The 26,570-nt window shown below is 45.0% G+C and overlaps 1 protein-coding gene across 5 annotated transcripts in view; it reads left to right on the forward strand.

Annotated features, from left to right (window-relative positions):
* Positions 1-26,425, forward strand: part of LOC118392374 (uncharacterized) — a 34,744-nt gene extending 8,319 nt beyond the window's left edge. For all 5 annotated transcript variants that reach the window (XM_035784314.2, XM_035784313.2, XM_052460208.1 and 2 more), the window contains exons 2-4: positions 19,207-24,502; positions 24,685-24,750; positions 25,306-26,425. In XM_035784314.2, the coding sequence (XP_035640207.1) occupies positions 19,303-24,502; positions 24,685-24,750; positions 25,306-25,523 (5,484 nt within the window). In that variant the 5' untranslated portion in view covers positions 19,207-19,302 and the 3' untranslated portion in view covers positions 25,524-26,425. The remainder of the gene's footprint in view (positions 1-19,206; positions 24,503-24,684; positions 24,751-25,305) is intronic.
* Positions 26,426-26,570: the final 145 nt, after the last annotated feature.

The raw sequence follows: 26,570 nt of genomic DNA on the forward strand, positions 1-26,570 counted from the left end.
TATGTTTAGCTCAGGGTACTGATTTAGAGACTCATCCAACTCCCCCGTGAGAAGCACTCTTTCCAACTTTTGCCAGGACGTTTAGACTGTCCTGGTCAAAACGGCCGCCAAACTGAACCTCCACACCATCCAACACTTTAAAAATGCTGCCCTATATTGATCCACTGCTTTGCCAGCAAAACATATTGAGTGTGTCTCAATGGATTTAATCAATGTTGTTGCTTTCTCATACAGTGGAAGGTAGCTTTTGTCATTTCTGCTGTTTACCCCACGCGCTGGATAACTGGGCACTGATTGGATTTAGCTGGTGTGCTGTTACAGTTACACAGTGGCGGTGGGTTTGGCAGTTTTGATGTGCTGTGAATTTTACAATGGCTTTTCTCCAGTTCCTAAATCCTGCACTAATGAAGGCAGCATCTGCTCTTTGGCCAAAAGATGGCTGGCATGAACCCTTGGCTACAGTGAAAACACAACACCCTTTTGTTGATGGATTATAAGGTAGCCAGGGGAAATCGCAAAACCATCTCTCTTGAAACGTCAACACTCTGTTGGCCAGAGTTTGCAGTCCCCTAAATTGTGGATGTGGCTGATATGGTTGTGCCATCACTGAGGTAACCGGACAATGCTGTGCCACTGTCCCCTATACTGGTGCTGCTGGTAACAAGGTTGACACCTGATCCTGCCGTGGCTGTGACACTGTCCTCTGAAGTCTCTCTCCCTGGCTCTTTCCCTTTCATCACCCTCACTGCCTCACAGTCTGTCTCCTAGAAAATAAATAAGGTGTTTGCTGTACTCCTAACTACCAGTACCCAAAACTACACAATTCATCACAACAGCAACACCATTGCCTTAAACTGGTGACTGAACTAAGATTTGTTTAAGTTGAGAGTGGGGGTATCCATGGCATTTTCCAATTATGTCCCTATTTTACAAGTCTAAAAAAGAGAACCTTTCATAATGTTGCCAAACAAAGACTCAACAAACATACCTGAGACTCCCTGTCCCTACCAGTCTGTCCCAGCTCTGCTGTCTGTGTGCCACCTGTTCCCAGCTCTGCTGTCTGTGTGCCACCTGTTCCCAGCTCTGCTGTCTGTGTGCCACCTGTTCCCAGCTCTGCTGTCTGTGTGCCATCTGTCCCCAGCTCTGCTGTCTGTGTGCCATCTGTTGCCTGCTCTGCCTAATGACATCATTGTGAAACATTGCCATTAGCATTTCACTTATTTCTTATGAACATTTTACCAACTAGTCTTTGAGATATCAAATCAAATAAAAATGTATTTGTCACATACACATGGTTAGCAGATGTTAATGCGAGTGTAGCGAAATGCTTGTGCTTCTAGTTCCGACAATGCAGTAATAACCAACAAGTAATCAAGCTAACAATTCCAAAACTACTACCTTATAGACACAAGTGTAAGGGGATAAAGAATATGTATATAAAGATATATGAATGAGTGATGGTACAGAGCGGCATAGGCAAGATACAGTAGATGGTATTGAGTGCAGTATATACATATGAGTTGAGTATGTAAACAAAGTGGCATAGTTAAAGTGGCTAGTGATACATGTATTACATAAGGATGCAGTAGATGATATAGAGTACAGTATATACGTATACATATGAGATGAATAATGTAGGGAACATTATATTAGGTAGCATTGTTTAAAGTGGCTAGTGATATATTTTACATCATTTCCCATCAATTCCCATTATTAAAGTGGCTGGAGTTGAGTCAGTGTGTTGGCAGCAGCCACTCAATGTTAGTGGTGGCTGTTTAACAGTCTGATGGCCTTGAGATAGAAGCTGTTTTTCAGTCTCTCGGTCCCAGCTTTGATGCACCTGTACTGACCTCGCCTTCTGGATGATAGCGGGGTGAACAGGCAGTGGCTCGGGTGGTTGCTGTCCTTGATGATCTTTATGGCCTTCCTGTGACATCGGGTGGTGTAGGTGTCCTGGAGGGAAGGTAGTTTGCCCCCGGTGATGCGTTGTGCAGACCTCACTACCCTCTGGAGAGCCTTACGGTTGTGGATGGAGCAGTTGCCGTACCAGGCGGTGATACAGCCCGACAGGATGCTCTCGATTGTGCATCTGTAGAAGTTTGTGAGTGCTTTTGGTGATAAGCCGAATTTCTTCAGCCTCCCAAGGTTGAAGAGCGCTGCTGCGCCTTCTTCACGATGCTGTCTGTGTGGGTGGACCAATTCAGTTTGTCTGTGATGTGTACGCCGAGGAACTTAAAACTTACTACCCTCTCCACTACTGTTCCATCGATGTGGATAGGGGGGTGTTCCCTCTGCTGTTTCCTGAAGTCCACAATCATCTCCTTAGTTTTGTTGACGTTGAGTGTGAGGTTATTTTCCTGACACCACACTCCGAGGGCCCTCACCTCCTCCCTGTAGGCCGTCTCGTTGTTGTTGGTAATCAAGCCTACCACTGTTGTGTCGTCCGCAAACTTGATAATTGAGTTGGAGGCGTGCGTGGCCACGCAGTCGTGGGTGAACAGGGAGTACAGGAGAGGGCTCAGAACGCACCCTTATGGGGCCCCAGTGTTGATGATCAGCGGGGTGGAGATGTTGTTGCCTACCCTCACCACCTGGGGGCGGCCCGTCAGGAAGTCCAGTACCCAGTTGCACAGGGCGGGGTCGAGACCCAGGGTCTCGAGCTTGATGACGAGCTTGGAGGGCACTATGGTGTTAAATGCTGAGCTGTAGTCGATGAACAGCATTCTCACATAGGTATTCCTCTTGTCCAGATGGGTTAGGGCAGTGTGCAGTGTGGTTGAGATTGCATCGTCTGTGGACCTCTTTGGGCGGTAAGCAAATTGTAGTGGGGTGTCGGGTAGGGTGGAGGTGATATGGTCCTTGACTAGTCTCTCAAAGCACTTCATGATGAAGGAAGGTTACAGGGCGGTAGTCGTTTAGCTCAGTTACCTTAGCTTTCTTGGGAACAGGAACAATGGTGGCCCTCTTGAAGCATGTGGGAACAACAGACTAGGATAGGGATTGATTGAATATGTCCGTAAACACACCAGCCAGCTGGTCTGCGCATGCTCTGAGGGAGCGGCTGGGGATGCCGTCTGGGCCTGCAGCCTTGCGAGGGTTGACACGTTAAAATGTTTTCCTCACATCGGCTGCAGTGAAGGAGAGTCCGCATGTTTTAGTTGCGGGCAGTGTCAGTGGCACTGTATTGTCCTCAAAGCGGGCAAAAAAGTTATTTAGTCTGCCTGGGAGCAAGACATCCTGGTCCGTGACGGTGCTGGTTCTCTTTTTGTAATCCGTGATTGACTGTAGACCCTGCCACATACCTCTTGTGTCTGAGCCGTTGAATTGAGATTCTCCTCTGTCTCTATACTGACGCTTAGCTTGTTTGATTGCCTTGCGGAGAGAATAGTTACACTGTTTGTATTCGGTCATGTTTCCAGTCACCTTGCCCTGATTAAAAGCAGTGGTTCGCGCTTTCAGTTTCACGCGAATGCTGCCATCAATCCATGGTTTCTGGTTTGGGAATGTTTTAATCGTTGCTATGGGAATGACATCTTCAACGCACGTTCTAATGAACTCGCACACCGAATCAGCGTACTCGTCAATGTTGTCGTCTGACGCAATACGGAACATATCCCAGTCCATGTGATGGAAGCAGTCTTGGAGTGTGGAATCAGATTGGTCGGACCAGCGTTGAACAGACCTCAGCGCGGGAGCTTCTTGTTTTAGTTTCTGTCTGTAGGCAGGGATCGTCGTGGTCAGCTTTTCCGAAAGGAGGGCGGGGCAGGGCCTTATATGCGTCGCGGAAGTTGGAATAGCAATGATCCAAGGTTTTTTCCGCCCTGGTTGCGCAATCGATATGCTGATAAAATTTAGGGGGTCTTGTTTTCAGATTAGCCTGGTTAAAATCCCCAGCTACAATGAATGCAGCCTCCGGATATATGGATTCCAGTTTGCAAAGAGTCAAATAAAGTTCGTTCAGAGCCATCAATGTGTCTGCTTGGGGGGGAATATATACGGCTGTGATTATAATCGAAGAGAATTCCCTTGGTAGATAATGCGGTCTACATTTGATTGTGAGGAATTCTAAATCAGGTGAACAGAAGGACTTGAGTTCCTGTATGTTGTTTTGGCCACACCACGTCACGTTAACCATAAAGCATACGCCCCCGCCCCTCTTCTTACCAGAAAGATGTTTGTTTCTGTCGGCGCGATGCGTGGAGAAACCAGCTGGCTGCACCGTCTTTCATCAACCTTGTTGTCAAGAGACTGGACATTGGCGAGGAGAATGCTAGGGAGTGGTGCACGATGTGCCCGTCTCCGGAGTCTGACCAGAAGACCGCTTCGTTTCATCACATTCCCAGTGGATCAGAAGTTTACATACACTCAATTAGTAGTTGGTAGCATTGCCTTTTAAATTGTTTAACTTGGGTCAAACATTTTGGGTAGCCTTCCACAAGATTCCCACAATAAGTTTGGTGAATTTTGGCCCATTTCTCCTGACAGAGCTGGTGTAACTGAGTCAGGTTTGTAGGCCACCTTGCTCACACGTGCTTTTTCAGTTCTGCCCACAAATATTCTATAGGATTGAGGTCAGGGCTTTGTGATGGCCACTCCAATACCTTCACTTTGTTGTCCTTAAGCCCTTTTGCCACAACTTTAGAAGTATGCTTGGGGTCATTGTCCATTTGATTGACCCATTTGCGACCAAGCTTTAACTTCCTAACCGATGTCTTGAGATTTTACTTCAATATATCCACCAAATGTTCCTTTCCCATGATGCCATCCATTTTGTGAAGTGCACCAGTCCCTCCTGGAGCAAAGCACCCCCACAACATGATGATGCCACCCCCGTGCTTCACGGTTGGGATGGTGTTCTTCAGCTTGCAAGCGACCCCCTTTTCCCTCCAAACATAACGATGGTCATTATGGCCTAACTGTTCTATTTTTGTTTCATCAGACCAGAGGACATTTCTCCAAAAAGTACGGTATTTGTCCCCATGTGCAGTTGCAAACAGTACTCTGGCTTTTTTATGGCTATTTTGAGCAGTGGCTTCTTCCTTGCTGAGCGGTCTTTCAGGTCATGTCGATATAGGACTTGTTTTACTGTAGATATAGATACTTTTGTACCTGTTTCCTCCAGCATCTTCACAAGGTCCTTTCGTGTTGTACTGGAATTGATTTGCACTTTTCGCACAAGTACGTTCATCTCTAGGAGACAGATCACCTTCCTGAGCGGTATGACGGCTGCGTGGTCCCATGGTGTTTATACTTGCGTACTATTGTTTGTACAAATGAACATGGTACCTTCAGTCGTTTGGAAATTGCTCCCAAGGATGAACCAGACTCGTGGAGGTCTACAATTTATTTTCTGAAGTCCTGGCTGATTTGTTTTGATTTTCCCAAGATGTCAAGCAAAGAAGCACTGAGTTTGAAGGTAGGCCTTGAAACACATCCACAGGTACACCTCCAATTGACTCAAATGATGTCAATTAGCCTATCAGAAGCTCCTAACGCCATAACATCATTTTCTGGAATTTTCCAAGCTGTTTAAAGGCACAGTCAACTTAGTGTATGTAAACTTCTGACCCACTGGAATTGTGATACAGTGAAATAATCTGTCTGTAAACAATTGTTGGAAAAATGACTTGTGTCATGCACAATGTAAATGTCCTAACTGACTTGCTAAAACTATAGTTTGTTAACATTACATTTGTGGAGTGGTTGGAAAACGTGTTTTTAATTACTCCAACCTAAGTGTATGTAAAATTCTGACTTCAACTGTATTCAGTACCAGTCAAAAGTTTGTACACACCTAATCATTCCAGGGTTTTTCTTTATTTTTACTATTTTCTAAATTTTAGAATAATAGTGAAGACATCAAACTGTTTAACAGATATGGAATCATGTAATAACCAAAAAAGTGTTAAACAAATAATAACAAATCTACAAAGTAGCCACCGTTTGCCTTGATGCGTACTCTTGGCATTCTCTCAACCAGCTTCACATGGAATGCTTTTCTAATCGTTTTAAAGGATTTCCCACATGCTGAGTACTTGTTGGCTGCTTTTCCTTCACTCTGCAGTCCAACTCATCCCAAACCATCTCAATTGGGTTGAGGTCGAGTGATTGTGGAAGCCAGGTCATCTGATGCAGCACTCATCACTCTCCTTGGTCAAATAGCCCTTACACAGCCTGGAGTTGTGATGGGTCATTGTCCTGTTGACAAACAAATGATAGTCAGTCCCACTAAGAGCAAACCAGGTGGGATGGTGTATCGCTGCAGAATGCTGTGGTAGCCATGCTGTTTAAGTGTGCCTTGAAGTCTGCCCCACCCACCCTGAATGACGAGTTGACACTATTTAGTGTTTATTTATAGACTTTGGCGCGCAAAACAAGCGTGTATTTTAGGTTCTGATGGGGTACGACAGCTGAACTAAGCTCATGAGGAGATTGTATCTATATTCAAGAAACAATCATCTGATATATTGAATCTATATTCTATTATTGTATCTATATTATATATATTGTATATATATCTATATTCAAGAATCAATATATCATACATTCTTTGTATACATAATTTGATGTAGCAACTGCTGAATATGGATAATAATACCTCATATTTTGGTGGTGTTTTTAATGTTAATGTCATTGCCCCTTGTTAGGTTCTAATTCTCAGAGTAAATAACTCAACGGACACTATGAAATCTTAACCAAGTTTAATTCTTCCCAGAGAGTCAATACAGCTGCTTTAGACAAAAGCATTTTCACACAAGCACTGATATTTAACCATTTCTCCTCGGCTGAGTCTTCTCCTACCCATCTGAACAAACATTATCTCTACTGCTTGGCAGGTAACGAGGTGATACGTGCCGTACACTTTTATTTCTCCCTTAACGTGACCTGACCTGATCTTGACCCCCCTTCATCACTAATCCATGGCTCTCTCCACTTATCAATGCTTGCCACATATGATCGCATTCCCTGATCCATTTCCCTCTCTCCTTCAGTGACATGAATAAGTATATTTCATATTCTCAGAACCCAACACGCTACATTTACAACTATTTTTAATAACTTCACCAGTAAGGATGTTAAGCACATATTGTTGAGTATTATAATAGTGGTCTTCTTCATACACTTAAAGGAAATTGTATTTGTTTCATTAGTCCATTATTGATATCGTACCAAAATGTTTTGCATGTCAGGAATCAAGTTTTCAATATTTTATATATATACGCTGTATATATAAGAATTTGTTCTTAACTGACTTGCCTACCCCATATATAGATAGAAAGAAAGAAAGAAAGAATGAATCTGGGGGCCCATATATATATGGGCCTCCAGATTCTATATATATGGGGTAGGCAAGTCAGTTAAGAACAAATTCTTATTTACAATGACGGCCTACCCCGGCCGAACCTGGACGATGCTGGGCCAATTGTGCACCACCCTATGGGACTCCCAATCACAGCCGGAAGTGATGCATCCTGGATTTGAACCAGGGACTACAGTGATGCCTCTTGCACTGACATGCAGTAACTTAGACTGCTGTGACACTCGGGAGTTTCAACACAACTTTCGAAATACAGCTGTATGATGCATTTAGCATAATATGATGCCAAATCAAACTTTATTTGCCACGTGCTGAATACAACAAGTGTAGACTTTACCGTGAAATGCTTACTTACAAACCCTTAACCAGTTCAAGAAGAATACATTATTTACCAAGTAGGCTAAAATAAAAAGTAATAATAAAAAGTAACACAATAAGAATAACGAGGCTATATTTACAGGGGTGCACCGGTACCTAGTCAGTGTGCAGGGGTACAGGCTAGTTGAGGTAATCTGTACATGTAGGTGGGGGCAAAGTGACTATGCATAGGTAACAAACAAACAGCAAGTAACAGCAGTATACAAGAGGGGGGTCAATGTACATTTTCCGGTGAAATTTTTTATGAATTATTCAGCAGTCTAATGGCTTGGGGGTAGAAGCTGTTGAGGAGCCTTTTGGTCCTAGACTTGGCGCTCCGGTAATGCTTGCCGTGCGGAAGCAGATAAAACATTCTATAACTTGGGTGACTGACAATTGTATGGGCTTTCCTCTATTATATAGGTCGTTCGCCCAACCCTTCGCACAGCCCATGCCAAATCTTTTCAGTCTCGTGGGGGGGTTGTCGTGCCCTCTTCACGACTGTTTTGGTATGTTTGGACTAGAGGTCGACCGATTTTATGATTTTTCAATGCCGATACTGATACCGATGTATTGGAGGACCAAAAAAAAGCCAATGCCGATTTTACTTTTTTTTTGTAATAATGACAATTACAACAATACTGAATGAACAGTAACTTAATATAACATCAATTTAGCCTCAAATAAATAATGAAACATGTTCAATTTGGTTTAAATAATGCCAAAACAAAGTGTTGGAGAAGAAAGAAAAAATGCTATATGTGCCATGTAAAAAAGCTAACGTTTAAGTTCCTTGCTCAGAACATGAGAACATACGAAAGCTGGTAGTTCCTTCAATATTCCCAGGTAAGAAGTTTTAGGTTGTAGTTATTATAGGACATTTTCTCCGTATACCATTTTTGTATTTCATATACCTTTGACTATTGGATGTTTTTATAGGCACTTTAGTATTGCCAACGCACTGTTCCTAGGCCGTCATTGAAAATAAGAATGTGTTCTTTAACTGACTTGCCTAGTTAAAAAGATTTAAATAAAGGTGTAAAACAAAATGGCCAAATCGGTGTCCAAAAATAAAGATTTCCGATTGTTATTATAACTTTAAATCGGCCCTAATTAATCGGCCATTCCAATGAATCGATCGACCTCTAGTTTGGACCATGATAGTTTGTTGGTGATGTGGACACATTACATTACATTTAAGTCATTTAGCAGACGCTCTTATCCAGAGCGACTTACAAATTGGTGCAAACACCTATGACAACCAGTGGAACAGCCACTTGCATCTAAATCTTGTTGGGGGGGAAGAAGGGGGGAGAAGGATTACTTACCCTTACTTACCCTATCCTAGGTATTCCTTGAAGAGGTGGGGTTTCAGGTGTCTCCGGAAGGTGGTGATTGACTCCGCTGTCCTGGCGTCGTGAGGGAGTTTGTTCCACCATTGGGGGCCAGAGCAGCGAACAGTTTTGACTGGGCTGAGCGGGAACTGTACTTCCTCAGTGGTAGGGAGGCGAGCAGGCCAGAGGTGGATGAACGCAGTGCCCTTGTTTGGGTGTAGGGCCTGATCAGGGCCTGGAGGTACTGAGGTGCCGTTCCCCTCACAGCTCCGTAGGCGAGCACCGTGGTCTTGTAGCGGATGTGAGCTTCAACTGGAAGCCAGTGGAGAGAGCGGAGGAGCGGGGTGACGTGAGAGAACTTGGGAAGGTTGAACACCAGACGGGCTGCGGCGTTCTGGATGAGTTGTAGGGGTTTAATGGCACAGGCAGGGAGCCCAGCCAACAGCGAGTTGCAGTAGTCAAGACGGGAGATGACAAGTGCCTGGATTAGGACCTGCGCCGCTTCCTGTGTGAGGCAGGGTCGTACTCTGCGGATGTTGTAGAGCATGAACCTACAGGAACGGGACACCGCCTTGATGTTAGTTGAGAACGTCAGGGTGTTGTCCAGGATCACGCCAAGGTTCTTAGCGCTCTGGGAGGAGGACACAATGGAGTTGTCAACCGTGATGGCGAGATCATGGAACGGGCAGTCCTTCCCGGGAGGAAGAGGAGCTCCGTCTTGCTGAGGTTCAGCTTGAGGTGGTGATCCGTCATCCACACTGATATGTCTGCCAGACATGCAGAGATGCGATTCGCCACCTGGTCATCAGAAGGGGGAAAGGAGAAGATTAATTGTGTGTCGTCTGCATAGCAATGATAGGAGAGACCATGTGAGGTTATGACAGAGCCAAGTGACTTGGTGTATAGCGAGAATAAGAGAGGGCCTAGAACAGAGCCCTGGGGGACACCAGTGGTGAGAGCGCGTGGTGAGGAGACAGATTCTCGCCACGCCACCTGGTAGGAGCGACCTGTCAGGTAGGACGCAATCCAAGCGTGGGCCGCGCCGGAGATGCCCAACTCGGAGAGGGTGGAGAGGAGGATCTGATGGTTCACAGTATCGAAGGCAGCCGATAGGTCTAGAAGGATGAGAGCAGAGGAGAGAGAGTTAGCTTTAGCAGTGCGGAGCGCCTCCGTGATACAGAGAAGAGCAGTCTCAGTTGAATGACTAGTCTTGAAACCTGACTGATTTGGATCAAGAAGGTCATTCTGAGAGAGATAGCGGTAGAGCTGGCCAAGGACGGCACGCTCAAGAGTTTTGGAGAGAAAAGAGAGAAGGGATACTGGTCTGTAGTTGTTGACATCGGAGGGATCGAGTGTAGGTTTTTTCAGAAGGGGTGCAACTCTCGCTCTCTTGAAGACGGGAGGGACGTAGCCAGCGGTCAGGGATGAGTTGATGAGCGAGGTGAGGTAAGGGAGAAGGTCTCCGGAAATGGTCTGGAGAAGAGAGGAGGGGATAGGGTCAAGCGGGCAGGTTGTTGGGCGGCCGGCCGTCACAAGACGCGAGATTTCATCTGGAGAGAGAGGGGAAAAAGAGGTCAGAGCATAGGGTAGGGCAGTGTGAGCAGAACCAGCGGTGTCGTTTGACTTAGCAAACGAGGATCGGATGTCATCGACCTTCTTTTCAAAATGGTTGACGAAGTCATCTGCAGAGAGGGAGGAGGGGGGAGGATTCAGGAGGGAGGAGAAGGTGGCAAAGAGCTTCCTAGGGTTAGAGGCAGATGCTTGGAATTTAGAATGGTAGAAAGTGGCTTTAGCAGCAGAGACAGAGGAGGAAAATGTAGAGAGGAGGGAGTGAAAGGATGCCAGGTCCGCAGGGAGGCGAGTTTTCCTCCATTTCCGCTCGGCTGCCCGGAGCCCTGTTCTGTGAGCTCGCAATGAGTCGTCGAGCCACGGAGCGGGAGGGGAGGACCGAGCCGGCCTGGAGGATAGGGGACATAGAGAGTCAAAGGATGCAGTAAGGGAGGAGAGGAGGGTTGAGGAGGCAGAATCAGGAGATAGGTTGGAGAAAGTTTGAGCAGAGGGAAGAGATGATAGGATGGAAGAGGAGAGAGTAGCGGGGGAGAGAGAGCGAAGGTTGGGACGGCGCGATACCATCCGAGTAGGGGCAGTGTGGGAAGTGTTGGATGAGAGCGAGAGGGAAAAGGATACAAGGTAGTGGTCGGAGACTTGGAGGGGAGTTGCAATGAGGTTAGTGGAAGAACAGCATCTAGTAAAGATGAGGTCAAGCGTATTGCCTGCCTTGTGAGTAGGGGGAAGGTGAGAGGGTGAGGTCAAAAGAGGAGAGGAGTGGAAAGAAGGAGGCAGAGAGGAATGAGTCAAAGGTAGACGTGGGGAGGTTAAAGTCGCCCAGAACTGTGAGAGGTGAGCCGTCCTCAGGAAAGGAGCTTATCAAGGCATCAAGCTCATTGATGAACTCTCCGAGGAACCTGGAGGGCGATAAATGATAAGGATGTTAAGCTTGAAAGGGCTGGTAACTGTGACAGCATGGAATTCAAAGGAGGCAATAGACAGATGGGTAAGGGGAGAAAGACCACTTGGGAGAGATGAGGATCCCGGTGCCACCACCCCGCTGACCAGAAGCTCTCGGGGTGTGCGAGAACACGTGGGCGGACGAGGAGAGAGCAGTAGGAGTAGCAGTGTTATCTGTGGTGATCCATGTTTCCGTCAGTGCCAAGAAGTCAAGGGACTGGAGGGAGGCATAGGCTGAGATGAACTCTGCCTTGTTGGCCGCAGATCGGCAGTTCCAGAGGCTACCGGAGACCTGGAACTCCACGTGGGTCGTACGCGCTGGGACCACCAGATTAGGGTGGTCGCGGCCACGCGGTGTGGAGCGTTTGTATGGTCTGTGCAGAGAGGAGAGAACAGGGATAGACAGACACATAGTTGACAGGCTACAGAAAAGGCTACGCTAATGCAAGGAAATTGGAATGACAAGTGGACTACACGTCTCGAATGTTCAGAAAGTTAAGCTTACGTAGCAAGAATCTTATTGACTAAAATGATTAAAATGATACAGTACTGCTAAAGTAGGCTAGCTGGCAGTAGCTGCGTTGTTGGCACTACACTAATCAAGTCGTTCCGTTGAGTGTAATAATTTCTACAGTGCTGCTATTCGGGGGCTAGCTGGTTAGCTAGCAGTGTTGTTAACGTTACGTTGAGTTAAAAGAACGACAATAGCTGGCTAGCTAACCTAGGAAATCGGTCTAGACTACACAATTATCTTTGAAACAAAGACGGCTATGTAGCTAGCTATGTAGCTAGCTACGATCAAACAAATCAAACCGGACACCAAGGAACTTGAAACTCTCGATCCGCTCCTCTACAGCCCCTGTTCGGGGCCTGTTCGGCCCACCTGTTCCTGTAGTCCATGATCAGCTCCTTTGTCTTGCTCACATTGAGGGAGAGGTTGTTGTCCTGGCACCACACTGCCAATTCTCTGACCTCCTCCCTATAGTCCATCTCATCGTTGTCGGTGATCAGGCCTAACACTGTTGTGTCATCAGCAAACTTAATGATGGTGTTGGAGTTGTTTGGTCACACAGTCGTGGGTGAACAGGGACTACAGGAGGGGTTAAGTACACACCCCTGAGGGGCCCCAGTGTTAAGGATCAGCGTGGCAGACATATTGTTACCTACTCTTAACATCGATGAACAACATTCTCACATAGTTGTTCCTTTTGTCCAGGTGAGAAAGGGTGGTGTGGATTGCATCATCTGTGGATTTGTTGGGGCGGTATGTGAATTGGAGTGGGTCTAGGGTGTCCAGGAGGATGCTGTTGATGTGAGCCATGACCAGCCTTTCAAAGCACTTTATGGCTACTGACGTGAGTGCCACGGGGCTGTAATCATTGAGGCAGGTTACCTTCGCTTGCTTGGGCACAGGGACTTGGTCAGGGAGAGGTTGAAAATGTCAGTGAAGACACTTGACAGTTGGTCCGTCCATGCTTTGAGTACACGTCCTGATAATCTGTCTGGCCCCGCGGCTTTGTGAATGTTGACCTGTTTAAAAGTTGTTTTTTTTCACATTGGATACGAAGAGCGTTATCACACAGTCATCCAGAACAGCTGGTGCTCTCGTGCATGCTTCAGTGTTGCTTGCCTCGAAGCGAGCATAAAAGGCATTTGGCTCGTCTGGTAGGCTCATGTCAATGGGCAGCTCGCGTCTGGGTTTCCCTTTGTAGTCCGTAATAGTTTTTCAAGCCCTGCCACATCCGGCAAGCGTCAGAGCCGGTATATTAATCCTGTATTGACGCTTTGCTTGTTTGATGGTTCGTCTGAGGACATAGTGTGATTTTTATTTTATAAGTGTCTTGATTATTCTCCTGCTCCTCTAGCCTTTAGCTCGATGCGGATGTTGCTGTAATCCATGGCTTCTGGTTGGGATATGTACGTACAGTCACTGTGGCGACGACGTCATCTATGCACGTACTGATGAAGCCAATGACTGATGTGGTGTATTCCTCAATGCCATTGGCTGAATCCCGGGACATATTCCAGTCTGTGCTAGCAAAACAGTCCTGTAGTGTAGCATCCGCATCTGACCACTTCAGTATTGAGCGAGTCACTAGTACTTCCTGCTTTAATTTTGGCTTGTAAGCAGGAATCAGGAGGATATAATGGTGGTCAGATTTTCCAAATGGAGTGCGGGGGAAAGCTTTGTATGCATCTCTGTGTGTGGAGTAAAGGTGGTCTAGGATTTTTCTTCCCTGGTTGTACTTGTGACATGCTGGTAAAAATTTGGTAAAACTGATTTAAGTTTCCCTGCATTAAGTCCCCGTCCACTAGGAGCGCCGCTTCTGTGTCAGCATTTTCTTCTTTGCATATGGCCTTTATAGAGTTTGTTGAGAGTGGTCTTAGTGTCAGCTTCGCTTTGTTGTGGTAAATAGACTGCTACAAATAATATAGATGAGAATAGTGTGGTCGACAACTTATCATAAGGTGCTCTACCTCAGGCGAGCAATACCTCGAGACTTCTTTAATATTAGACATCGCGCACCAGCTGTTATTGACAAAAACACTCACACCCCCACCCCTCGTCTTACCAGAGGTAGCGTCTCTTTTCTGCCGGTGCATGGAAAATCCCGCCAGCTCTATATTGTCAGTTTCTTCGTTCAGCCACGTCTTGATGAAACACAGGATGTTACAGTTTGTAATGTCCCGTTGGTAGGATAATCTTAATAATAGGTCATCAATGTTATTTTCTAACGATTGCACTTTAGCAAGGAGAATGTAAGGCATTGGGAGTTTACTCGCTCGCCACCGGCTTCTTAGAAGGGTCCCCAAGCTGCGTCCCCTTTTCCGGCGTCTTTTCTTCACGCCAAAGGTGTGGATCTGGGCCTGTTCCAGTTAACCTCTTGCTCCTACCCGACACGCAGGCGTCCCATCTAGACATCTAGACATACGCTAAATGCTAATAGCACTCGTTAAAACTCAAAACGTTCATTAAAATACACATGCAGGGTACTGAATTAAAGCTACACTCGTTGTGAATCCAGGCAACAAGTCAGGTTTTTAAAATGCTTTTCGGCGAAAGCATGAGAAGCTATTATCTGATAGCATGTAATACTCCAAAAGACCCACAGGGGACGTAAACAAAATAATTAGCACAGTCGGCGCTACACAAAACGCACAAATAAAATATAAAACATTCATTACCTTTGACCATCTTCTTTGTTGGCACTCCTAGATGTCCCATAAACATCACTATTGGGTCTTTTTTTTTTAAATTAAATCGGTCCATATATAGCCTAGATATCGATCTATGAAGACTGTGTGATCAATTTTTTTTAAAAAGTCGACGATAAACTTTCACAAAACACTTCGAAATACTTTTGTAATGCAACTTTAGGTATTATTAAACGTTAATAAGCGATCAAATTGATCACGAGGCAATGTATATTCTATAGCTGTACGTCTGGAAATAATGTCCGGGTAAATCTCAACCAAAATATCCGGTCGGAGACCGGAAGAACTGCGTTGCCTCGTGTCTGTTTGACCAAGAAACAAATCGTAGGCAAATGACAAGAGTGTTGACATCGTGTGGAAGCTGTAGGTATTGCAACCTCGGCCCCATTTAATGTGGTTCACGTTTAACAATGGGTTGAAGTGGCGCATGGATATATTTTCCCATTTTCAGTGATCAGATTTACCTGCACTTTTCGATTAAACACACGTTCTGTTATAGTCACAGCTGTGATTTAACCAGTTTTATAAACGTCTGAGTGTTTTCTATCCACACATACTAATCATATGCATATACTATATTCCTGGCATGAGTAGCAGGGTGCTGAAATGTTGCGCGATTTTTAACAGAATGTTCGAAAAAGTAGGGGGTAGGAGTAACAGGTTAATGCAGGATATCCTTATCGTCGGACTCGTTAAAGGAAAACGTTTCTTCCAGTACTTGGTTATTTTCGGTCATATTAGACGGTAGCAGCAATGTTATGTACACAATAAGGTTTAAAAAATAAGTTCCAAAAATGACAAAATTGTACAATTGGTTGGGAGAATGTAAAACATCAGCCATGTTCTTCGGCTCCATCTTGTCATTCATGTTTTAAAAAAGCATCCTACTGGCTGCATGGCATGGTGGAACAATATGATGGAATATGCAGAATGGTTGGCCTGTCAGTCTCAAGGTTCTCCTCTCCAGAGCTGATGGCCTTTATACCTACCGTAGACAGGAAACCCAGTTTCTCCTCTACATCCTAACCCCCTGTGACTCCACACCACTGGATTACCTCATCCCTCATTGGTCAGTCCCTCTCACGGTTCCAATTAGTGTTTCCTGCTTATGACTACTAATGTTATTGTCCTCAATGTTTTTCTTTACTGTAACACCAGTGTTACACTAGTGTATACATCCTGATGGTATACTAGGGAAAGTGTGTTTTGAGTGAGTACTTCAACAAGAATCAACAACCTCTACATAATTAAGACAGTTGCTCTGTGAGAAGGTGTACACCCATGTTCTCATTAAGCCAGTGTTATGTAAATGCTGGCTGGAAAGTACAAGTGGCCTAACCTTGGCTCTAAGTCGGAGCAGGTTCACTGGAGGCCCAGCGAGACACGGGTGCCATCTTGGGTAGACGGATAGAGAAAAGTTAGAGCCTTTTGGGTAAAAAGTCAATGGAAATGCGCCATGTCCTTTTTTTCAGGCCTATCGCCAGGCTATCAGACTGTTGAGCAGCCATCACTAACCATCTACCAAGTGATGCTCACTCACACAAAACACACACACTAACACACACACACACACAACCAATGCTGTTGTCCCATTTTATAGAAACATTAAACCACTGGACACTTCCCGTTTCACCTTGTGTATTTAAATACTGTATTCTTCATAAGAGAATTATGTTCTCCAGGTACATAACCCAATTTAATTATATTACTCTCAGTCTGCAGACCAGAATGTGTAAGATCCTGGTGGAATGAAACAGACGGAGGCCCAGCTAAAATAGTCAAAAAGGTTTATTCACAGGAACGTTCCAAAGTCAAGAATACAAAATAATTCATTTTATACTAACTTCTCACGCCCACACATACGCACACACATACACACAAACATACGCACACACATGTCCTGCTACACACACACTGTCTGTCTCACTACCCAGCCGACAGAGATAGTGACCTTGTCCTTGAGACGTACTCCCCGTTCGCTCCCAAATCTCTAGTCAGTTCGGCACCAACTCGGACAGTCTGTGTTTAAAATACAATAAAGACATATTGTTTTACCCTAATTCTGACTAGGACTACACATTTATTGATTATGATTTTATACATTGTAATCAATTCCATACAATTATATGTTTCAGGGCGGAATATTCTAATCATTCAATTAACAGGCAATTCTCACCTATATCAATTCTCGATATGGCTCATTCTAACATCTCTACCACTTTACATCACATTTTAGTTACACTGTTTATACTGTTAGGTTCTGAACAAACAGACTAAAAACTCAAACGGAAGACTAGAAAAAGCTCAAAGCAAGTTTAATCACCCACTGGGTCAAACAGCTGCAAAAGACCAGGTATGATTACACAAGCCGCAAGTGTTTATACCCTCCTACTAGGCGGAGTCAACTCCTTGCACATCTAGACAGCCAATACATCTCTGTTGCTAGGCAGGAACTTAATTGGTTCCTCTCACTGGTGTCATCATGGCCCTGCCTGATGCTAGAACCTTTGTGGGCGTGGAAGGATATGTGTGTGGGAAAAGACTGTTTCTTCTCACTTCATCTGTTTATTTGACCTCGGGCCGAATTCCTCGCTCCTTTCTGTCCTGTCTTTTATCAGTAACTAAAACCAGATTGTTTTCCTTTGCCGTTCTCCTTAGGAGCGTTGATATTCAACAATGGTTTACGGCACTCGTCTCTCTCATTAACGTTCCATACACCATGTTCCTATTACCCCCTTCATTGACCCCAACCTTCCTTATACATCCAAAGTAATCAATAGTTTACGGCACTCGTCTCTCTCATTAACGTTCCATACACCATGTTCCTATTACCCCCTTCATTGACCCCAACCTTCCTTATACATCCAAAGTAATCAATAGTTTACGGCACTCGTCTCTCTCATTAACGTTCCATACACCATGTTCCTATTACCCCCTTCATTGACCCCAACCTTCCTTATACATCCAAAGTAATCAATAAGATATGGTAACATCAAGAAGTATATTTTAAGCTAGAATCAAACAATACACACTTATTTATATGCTGGGGTAGCAGGTAGTCAGGAGTGTTGGGCCAGTAACTGAAAGGTCGCTGGTTTGAATCACAGAAAAATCTGTCCCTTGAGCAAAGCAGTTAACCCTAATTTATGTTAACCCTAAGTCTCTCTGCATAAGAGTGTCTGCTAAAAGGCAAATATAATGTATTCTTGCCATAGCTCGCTCTAATATTGAATTCTTATTATATCTTGTGTAAATTCATCCGGTGTGTATATATACATATAGATTACATTTAGACTGCTGTTACAGTCCTGTTTGGGTTGTTAATTGGATTCATTACGACATGATTTTATGTTGTCGTTTTTTAAATACTTGTTTGACATTTTACTGCATTCTCAGGAGCTCGTAACAAGCATTTCGCTGCACCCGCTATAACAATCTAAACTGTGTACGTGACCAATAAACTTTGATTAGAATGTATTCTTTTTTCCTGTGCAGCCCAGAGGGTTACACTACAAAGCAGGAAAAAATGAGTTAGTCAGCTAACTTGCCTAAATATGATTTAACTTTATTTTTTAGAAAGCTACGCTTGAAATGGGCATGGTCGACAAACGAAAACCCATATCTAAGTTTAGCTTCTTTTTTTTCTTTTTTTTTTTATGAACCAGAAAATCAATAGTTGTATCTGGTTGCTTATTGAAGTTAGCTGGCTTAATTAATCGTGACTGTAGTATTCCACTCTGGTCCAACCTGAGATTGGGCTCCCGGATGGTGAAGTGGTCTAAGACACTGTATCTCAGTACCTGGTTCGAGTCCGGCCTGCATCACATCCAGCCGTGATTGGGAGTAGCATAAGGCGGCGCACAATTGGCCCAGTGTCATTCGGATTTGGCTGGGGTAGACTCTCATTGTAAATAAGAATTTGTCCTTAACTGACTTGCCTATAAAGGTCAAATAAAAAAACAATGGGCCAGTAGTTTAAAACCTGGTGTGACTCGAGGGAAGTTGTCTACATAGCTAGGAATGAAGCCTCTGTTGTTATGTTAACTGTTTAACATTCACTTCAAGGTTGCATCACCTCAAGGTTGGAGACAGTTGTTGTGTGGTCAATTGTCAGAATATTGATTCCTCAGGTTTAATCCTGAGAAAGGGCATTGGATATCAACAATGCCCTATTATACACCAAATAGATGTGGAGGGTCAACTTGACCTGAGGTGGAACTCTCCTTCTGCCCCAGGCTGCTATTTGTGGGGCACAGGCTCCTCCTAATATGAGTGTGTACAATGTTGATGGTGTCAGTTGGTTGTGAATTGTGCGCAGCTCTCTAAATTTCAACCCATAATGTCTGAACTGGCAGTCACATGTCCTAGACATGTTTCAGAGATGCAGTGTATGGTAGAACAATCAACACCTTGTTTGATGGATAACCATTGCAGAGTTTTCACAACTGTTTCTCTCTTCTTTTTTCTCTCTAGAATTAAACTCTTCAATTCAACTTTTGAGGATGGTGCCCCATAATGCTTGAAATGCTACTCGGCTCAATGTGCTGGGACAGATAGAGCTGACACAACATGTATAACGCTTGTGAAAATGCCAGATCAAGAGAATGGAGCGACGGTGATGGATACAGCTGCCATAGTATGGCTCACTGGGAAAGTGATCCCCCAGCTGGAGAAAGACAGTACCTCACCCAACAGGCAAGGGAACACCAGTGGCTGAACCGTGAGGATGAAGCCGCCGTGCGGGCCCACTACAACTCCCATCAACAAAACTCCCAGATGGACTTCCGTGGACATCGGACACAAGAGACCCAGCCGCCTCTTCTGTATCATCAGGACCATCACAGAAGTCAGAACATAAGGGATAGGCCCAATCTCTATGGACCCTTGAGAGAACCGGCACCTCCTAATGTAACCTTACACTGCAGTGGAGAGAGAACAGTAACGTGGGCTAACCATGAACCCCACTTCCCCAGCAATGACTTTTTACCCCCACTCAACGTCGAAAGAGGGCATGAGGATATTTCCCATCACCATAACACCGACCAGGATTATCTGGTTGGTCGTGGAGTGAATCATAACAATCTCCATTACTTGGAAAGCAAATGGCAGATGTTCGATCCCACCCATTCCAATGGACATGCTAGAGGACATTGCCATGTACATTCAAGGGGACATTTTACTGAATGCTCAAGGGGACGTTCTAGGGGTGGTTCCTGTGGAAATTCTAGGGGTGGTTCTAGTGTATGTTCTTGGGATGGTTCCAGGGGTCGGTCTAGTGGACGTTCTCGGGGTGGTCCCAGGGGTCAGTCTAGTGGACGTTCTCGGGGTGGTTCCAGGGGTCAGTCTAGTGGACGTTCGAGGGCCCATTCCAAAGCAGCCAGCCATGGTATACTAGGACCTAGTGTTCCTTCCCAAGCTATAACACAAAAAACAGATCATCTTCCTGGCAATGTTGCTCTTGTTTCCCACACCCAGACCTCTGTCACCACTGACCAGCAATATGATCCCTCTCCTCCCAAACCTCTCACTGAGACACTTCAGGAAAAACCTCCTCATAAACATAAGATCTCACTCAATGAAATACAGGACTGGCTCCACAGTGTTTTAAGATCTAAAAATGGACCTGTAAATGGGAACAACTCAACACAAGACCCCTCCCAGGCACAACAATTCAGCACAGAGAAGATGGATATTTTACAAGCAGGCAAAAGGCACCTACATAGTAACACCAAAGACAACCAGGCGAGGCCCCTTGAGAGGTTTAGTCCTGAGGACTCCACTATACGGCTGGAGATTAAGTCCACCCCCAGGTGCATGACCCTGACGGCAGTCGCCACCACTCCGCCCCCTGTGGCTATTGTCCCTCCAATGGGTCCACAGCAGTCCCCAGAGCCAATAGAGACAGAGAATACAGGCAATGAGCTGCCATTTAAGATTTTACGGGCCTGGTCCATCAACGAACAACAAGTGGAAAACCTGTGGGAAAGAGCTAAAGATGATGCAAGTTCTCTCTCTGTCCGAAATGAGCCGGTTCAAGTTGAGAGTTTTATGGAGTATGATAAGCCTGTAGATGCATCTGCAACAAGTTCACTGGCATCTACTGGAGAGGACAATGATGAGGTCCTTCAGGTCATCACACAGACAGACAAGAGTTCACCTTCACCATTTGTCCACACCATCCCTCAGGCAACTGATATTGTACGCACCGGAGGTACCCAGACAATCGTGGAAGTTAGCTCCAACGGCGCAGATGAGAGATCTCTTGTTTTGTCCACAATTGCTGAAGTTCAGTTCAAGTTACGTGCGCTGCAGCAACTGGTTAGTTATCGGGAGAAGGCAGCAACAATCACAGAGGCAAAGGATGGTTGTCTAGAAGCCATATTGGAGCAGTATTGGGGCGGGGAAACCTCTAACCTGGTAGAAGCTTTAAAAGATAGAAGGGATAAGGAAATCATGCGAGATGTGTCTGCCTGGGCCGCAGAGGATGAGGAAGCAGTGGTTCTCTTTGCAGTCAGTGGTATATCACTGGGGGAAGTGGTCGAGAAGTTTCCCATTCAAGCGCATGTTGACAGCTCTTCCCAAGTGGGTTACAGGTCATCCTGGTTAAATGTCAACGAGAAGCTGAATGACATTGACAAAGAATCTGGAAGAGCTTGGTCTCTCTGGTTCATACCAGATAAAGCAGAGGAGAGTTCCAAAGTTGTTGGGGGAGTCAAAATGGATGACATCTTCCACAGCAAGATGGAGACTGTGGAATTTCCTGCACGACAACCTGTTGAAGCAACAGACTCAGACCTCAAAACAAACATAGACCTCATGATGGTTGCAGACTCATCAACAGACACAGACCTCCCAACAGATGCAGACTCGGAGACCGAACCCCTTTCCCCAATGATTTTGACCGTCCTCACACCAGAGGATGCTTTGAAACTGCTTGCTGAAACAGAGGCACCAAGCGCAGACCTCACAACACACTCGAACTGCCCAACAAATGCAGACCTCACAACCGACTCGGACACAGACCCCCTTTCCCCAATGCATTTGACCGTCCTGACATCTGAGGATGCCATGAGACTGTTTTGCCAGATCGAAAATGGCTCTGACCTCCAACTCGGGTCCCATGAACCATGCTCTGAAGACAAAGACGAGACAAAGACAAAGCAACCAGAGAATATAGAAAGTGGCAGCTTAGATAAGTCCTGCTACTGTCCTTGTATTATTGAAACTGACAATGGGTTTGAAAGTGGCCTATGCACCAGTTGTCAGAGGGAGAAAGGACTGCAGCAAGGTTCAAGATGCTTAACAATCGCTCAATGCTTTACCCTGTTAGATACAAGCGACAATTCAGATCAGGAGACAGAAGAGGTCCCTAAGGACTCTGGGGGGAAGGCGACTGGGGACAATCAATGCAGGGACAAGAAGCAGATACAATCTACTGAAGAAGAGGGTGATGACAATCAATCCTGTGACAATAAGACAGAGGGAGAAATGCAGCAATGTACAGGTGTCATACCGATCACTGACTTTTTTTTCTGGTCAGATACAATTGAGGATTCAGATCAGGAGACAGAGGAGAACCCTAGTGAACAACATGCTCAGATTGAGGCTCATGCTTCTAATGTTAAAAGGACAGAGCCTGAAACTGATGCCAAAGCACCCTGTGAGTCAGCCAAAGAACATACTACCCAAAGCAAAGTCAGTCCTGGTTCTGAGGATAGGGAAATGCCGCAAGAGAAGGACCAAGACTGTAGGACGAGTACATTACCAATTCCCAAGTTTGAAAACCCCTCTAAGTTAAGAGCTAACATCATAGCAGACAAGTGGTGTTCACCTGTAGAGGACTGTGGTTCACCTGCAGAGAAGTATGACAAAGTTGCTGACTTTGTAACTCAATACAAAACCTGCAACTCAAAGAAAAAAGTCAAAGAAAAAATGGAAAAGGAGGAAACCCTCCATCCAACATCATCTGACAGAAAAAAGCCCAAGAAACGCCATGGGAGAGCAGAGAGGGGACAGTCACCATCCCAACCCCCTAAGAGCTCTGGGGTGAAGGCAACTTTGAATAATCAACGCAGGGACAAGAAGCCACATGCGTCACACAAGAGGAGACATTTGACTGAGAGCGATGAAAGTCGATGCAAAGACAAGAAGCGGGGATCATCAACCGAGAAAGAGCGTGAGGGCAGTCAATCCAGGGACAATAAGCCACCGAAGAGGAGACATTCAACTGAGAAAGAGAGTGAGGACAATCAAAGTAGAGGCAAGAAGGGGAGACTTTCAATGGAACAACTGGGTGAGGCCAGTCAATCTAGGGACAAGACGTCACAGAAGCGGAGAAATTCAACTAAAACTGAAAGCAGGAACTCCAAAGAGTTCCAGTGCCAGTTGGTGGAAAGCGAGAGTGACAGAGGCAGTAAGAAGTCACAGCCGTGCCCTGGGGTGAAAACCCTCCATGTGCTGGGATCCTCATCTACCACTGATCCTCTCAAACTCTCCCTAAACATCTGCAAAAAGCCTTCCACAAATGGCTCACCCTCAACACATACTGAGGAAGTCCCCAAAAGGCCAAAGACTAAAACCACATACAAAACTAGCAGACACCACTCCCCTGCAATGTCGGTGTCTCCTGTTGTCAAAGAGAGGCAGAGGAACGGTGTGAAACACAAGCAAAAAATTCAACCCCTAAAAGTCAGATTGAAAAAGCTGTCCTTACCCAAACATCTTGTCAGGAAAGGTTCACCACCAAGGCAGAAGAGGGTGGAGGATAGAGGAGACCCTCTGAGTTTAGGGGTAATGGTCTCTAAGAATCCTGACTCGTGCAAGAAACTAAAACGTAAGGCAGAGAGCGACTTGACATCCCAACAGATATTGTCAAAGATTCCGAAGGTGTTGAATAGGAATGGGACAGGAAAGTTGTCAAAAAGCGAGCGTGAGCGCGACTCGCTGCCCCGCAAGCCAAAGCTGCCAAGGATTCTGAAGCTTCTAAGAACTCTAGAGGTTTCAAAGGATGGGAATAAGAGAGAGAACAGAGAAGAGACATCTCCCAGTGCTTCACCTGAATCACAAATGCTGAACAAACCTGCAAGAGTGGCACACAAGCCCAAACCTTGTATCAAGCCTGCCAGTCCCAATGGTTATAGCCCAGGTAGTCATGCTTGCTCTAATCCGGCTAGGATATCACAGCAACATGGCAATGGACATTTTGGGGCAAAAGTTACTGCGAGGCAGCAGGTGTTCTCAGATTGGGAGAGCAGCTTTGTCCCGACTCCAACCCCCCGGACTCGTAGACGATCAGGGTGTCCTCCAGAGGAAGTGGGAGGTCCACAGGCCAGTCCCAGGTGCAGCTCGGAGACCAGGATCATTCGACCCATTCTAAAACGTGTCGATTCTCTGCCGAAACCCAAGCGTAATGTCAGCTTTCCTTTGGATCCAATGAACGTGCACTACTTCAATCCCTGTGAATATGAAAATCACGTAATGTTCAACAGATCTTACACAGACCCGGAAGATGCACAGCCTTCTGACGATGAAGAGGAAGATGCTTCTGTGAACTGCCAGAATCTGAAGGAACAGTCCCCTCTTAGGGAAGAGAAGCAGCAAGATGTAGGGGAGCTGAAGCCTGAACCAAGCGCTGCATGTGAAAAGAGCTTCAAAATGAAGCGGGAAATGCAGGAGCCTGCTGCCATTTTGATGAAGAAGAGCATTGTTCAGGCAAAGCATTTGACAAAGTCTCTCCATCATGAACCTCCAAAAGACTCCAAACACTTGGGTAAGGACACCAATCACAAGCCACTGGCAAAAGAAAATTGCATGTATTCCCTCTAAGTTGTTGTGTAATATGTATAGCTAGCATTGGAATTCAAAACAACCACACAGAATAACACACGACAAGTCAATATTTCGATGCATTTGATTGGATTTCCAGTTATTGACAAGTTCTTCTGGTTACAGCAAGAAAAACTGGAGTTGGTTACAAGTGGTCAGAGAAGCAGAGGAAGAGGCCCAATGAAACTGAAGGTACGTCGCAGGCTATGCCAGCCTCACGTGGTAGGCTACTTTTACAATTGCACCAATGATTTCCCAGTATTTCAAACAGAGTTGAATATGTATTTTTACTTTTAGAAAAGTGTCAGACGTAGACCGTTTCATGTTGTGTTCTGATTGGGAATCATCTAGATGAAAGGATATTATGTTATTTATAGGAGCTGGGTAGTGAACTCAAGTGTATTATGTACACAGGCCTGTGAGCCTGGTTCAATATGACCTAAGGAAAATTTGGTGGACAGACAGGTGTATTTTGAAACTCTCACAGAATGGGACTTAATTCATTACCATATGTAATTGATAATTCCATTTTATTTGACTGGGTTGGAATATGTTCTAGCCACGTTTTTAAGTATATGCTGAGGCAGTGTTCCCAGGATCCTGTGTACATTGAATAGACTTTTGAACTGAAAAGTTGCCTTACTGATCCTTCATCTCCACTTGGAAAGCCACTTGCTGGGGGGACGGCTACTTCCTACAGTGCTAATGTGAATATTTATCACCTGCTTTCTTATGCTTGCCTCTTAGGTACCTCTCAGAATGCAAGCCTCCCTCACGGTCACCATCCAGGTTCCTCTCAGAATGCAAGCCTCCCTCACGGTCACCATCCAGGTTCCTCTCAGAATGCAAGCCCCCATCGTGGTTACCATTCATCCTCCAGCCAAGGGAGAAGAGTTGAGCCAATGGCCAGTCACCATAGCTCTCCTGTCGGCGAATGGAACGAGCGGTGGTCAGGAGATTTGTAAGCATATCAGTCGGCCCTGACAGGATACACGAGACGGGAACAGTAGTTGATGGCAACTGGCAAAGATAATACTTTTACCTCAAACATGACATTACTCATATGCTGTTCTTTAAAAAAAAAACTTAACATTACAGACAGCCATATTTAGGCTACATTATGCAGTTTACTTTTCTACATGTTTTTATCTGTTTTTAAATGAATAGACATCTGATTTCTCTCCCTATAATAGGTTCGGTTAGCTGTGGTTGAAACTGTCAGACGTATGTTTTATATACTATGTGTTACTGTTACTCTTGACACCTGAGGGTGATTGGTGTTCGGCTACTCGTACTCTTATAGTATTGTTTGCCTACATTGTTAGAGCGTCACAGTGATGGAATCATCATAGTGATGGTATTGTACATAGTATAATGTTTGTTTACAGTCTTTTTTGATTGACTATTTGTTTTATTGCAGCCAGAACCAAAGCTAAAGGGGAGAAACCAGACTGAGCTTATTGTTTTATGCGATTCTGCTGTCTCATACACAAAGAAATGTGTCAATTGTAACATGTTTTTTTTTTTAACACTGGTGATAAAATGAATCCTAGATATCAGTCATCAAATAATATTTGAAGCCATTGTCACTTTGTTTGATGTGGTTCCTTGCACTGGGTTTATAGTTATCTGTGGCAGTAGATGTTGCTTATAGTTAAATTCAACTACTGCTAATGTTTTGGGTATTGTGGAATGGTGTGTACTTTACAGGTCACTGGTTTTATACTTCGTCTTAAACATTTGGTCGAAATGCCATTTTTGTTTTTCAGTTTTTGTCCGTTTTGATATTGTACCGTTTTATTTCACCTCTGATGTTTACTGTGTTTTTATGGCACTGAACTAATATAAAAATACGTTTTTGTTGGTACCTGTCCTCTCAAGACTACACAGCATCCAAGGAAGAGAATTGTAGTGTTATTTACCCTTCACCACCAGCCAAAGACCACATTTGAGACACACACAGTTACGCCACCAGAGGGAAGCAAAGTACAATGTTAATGTTCCTTTCATTT

The sequence above is a fragment of the Oncorhynchus keta genome, chromosome 13, assembly GCF_023373465.1.
Source record: "Oncorhynchus keta strain PuntledgeMale-10-30-2019 chromosome 13, Oket_V2, whole genome shotgun sequence".
Taxonomy (NCBI): domain Eukaryota; kingdom Metazoa; phylum Chordata; class Actinopteri; order Salmoniformes; family Salmonidae; genus Oncorhynchus; species Oncorhynchus keta.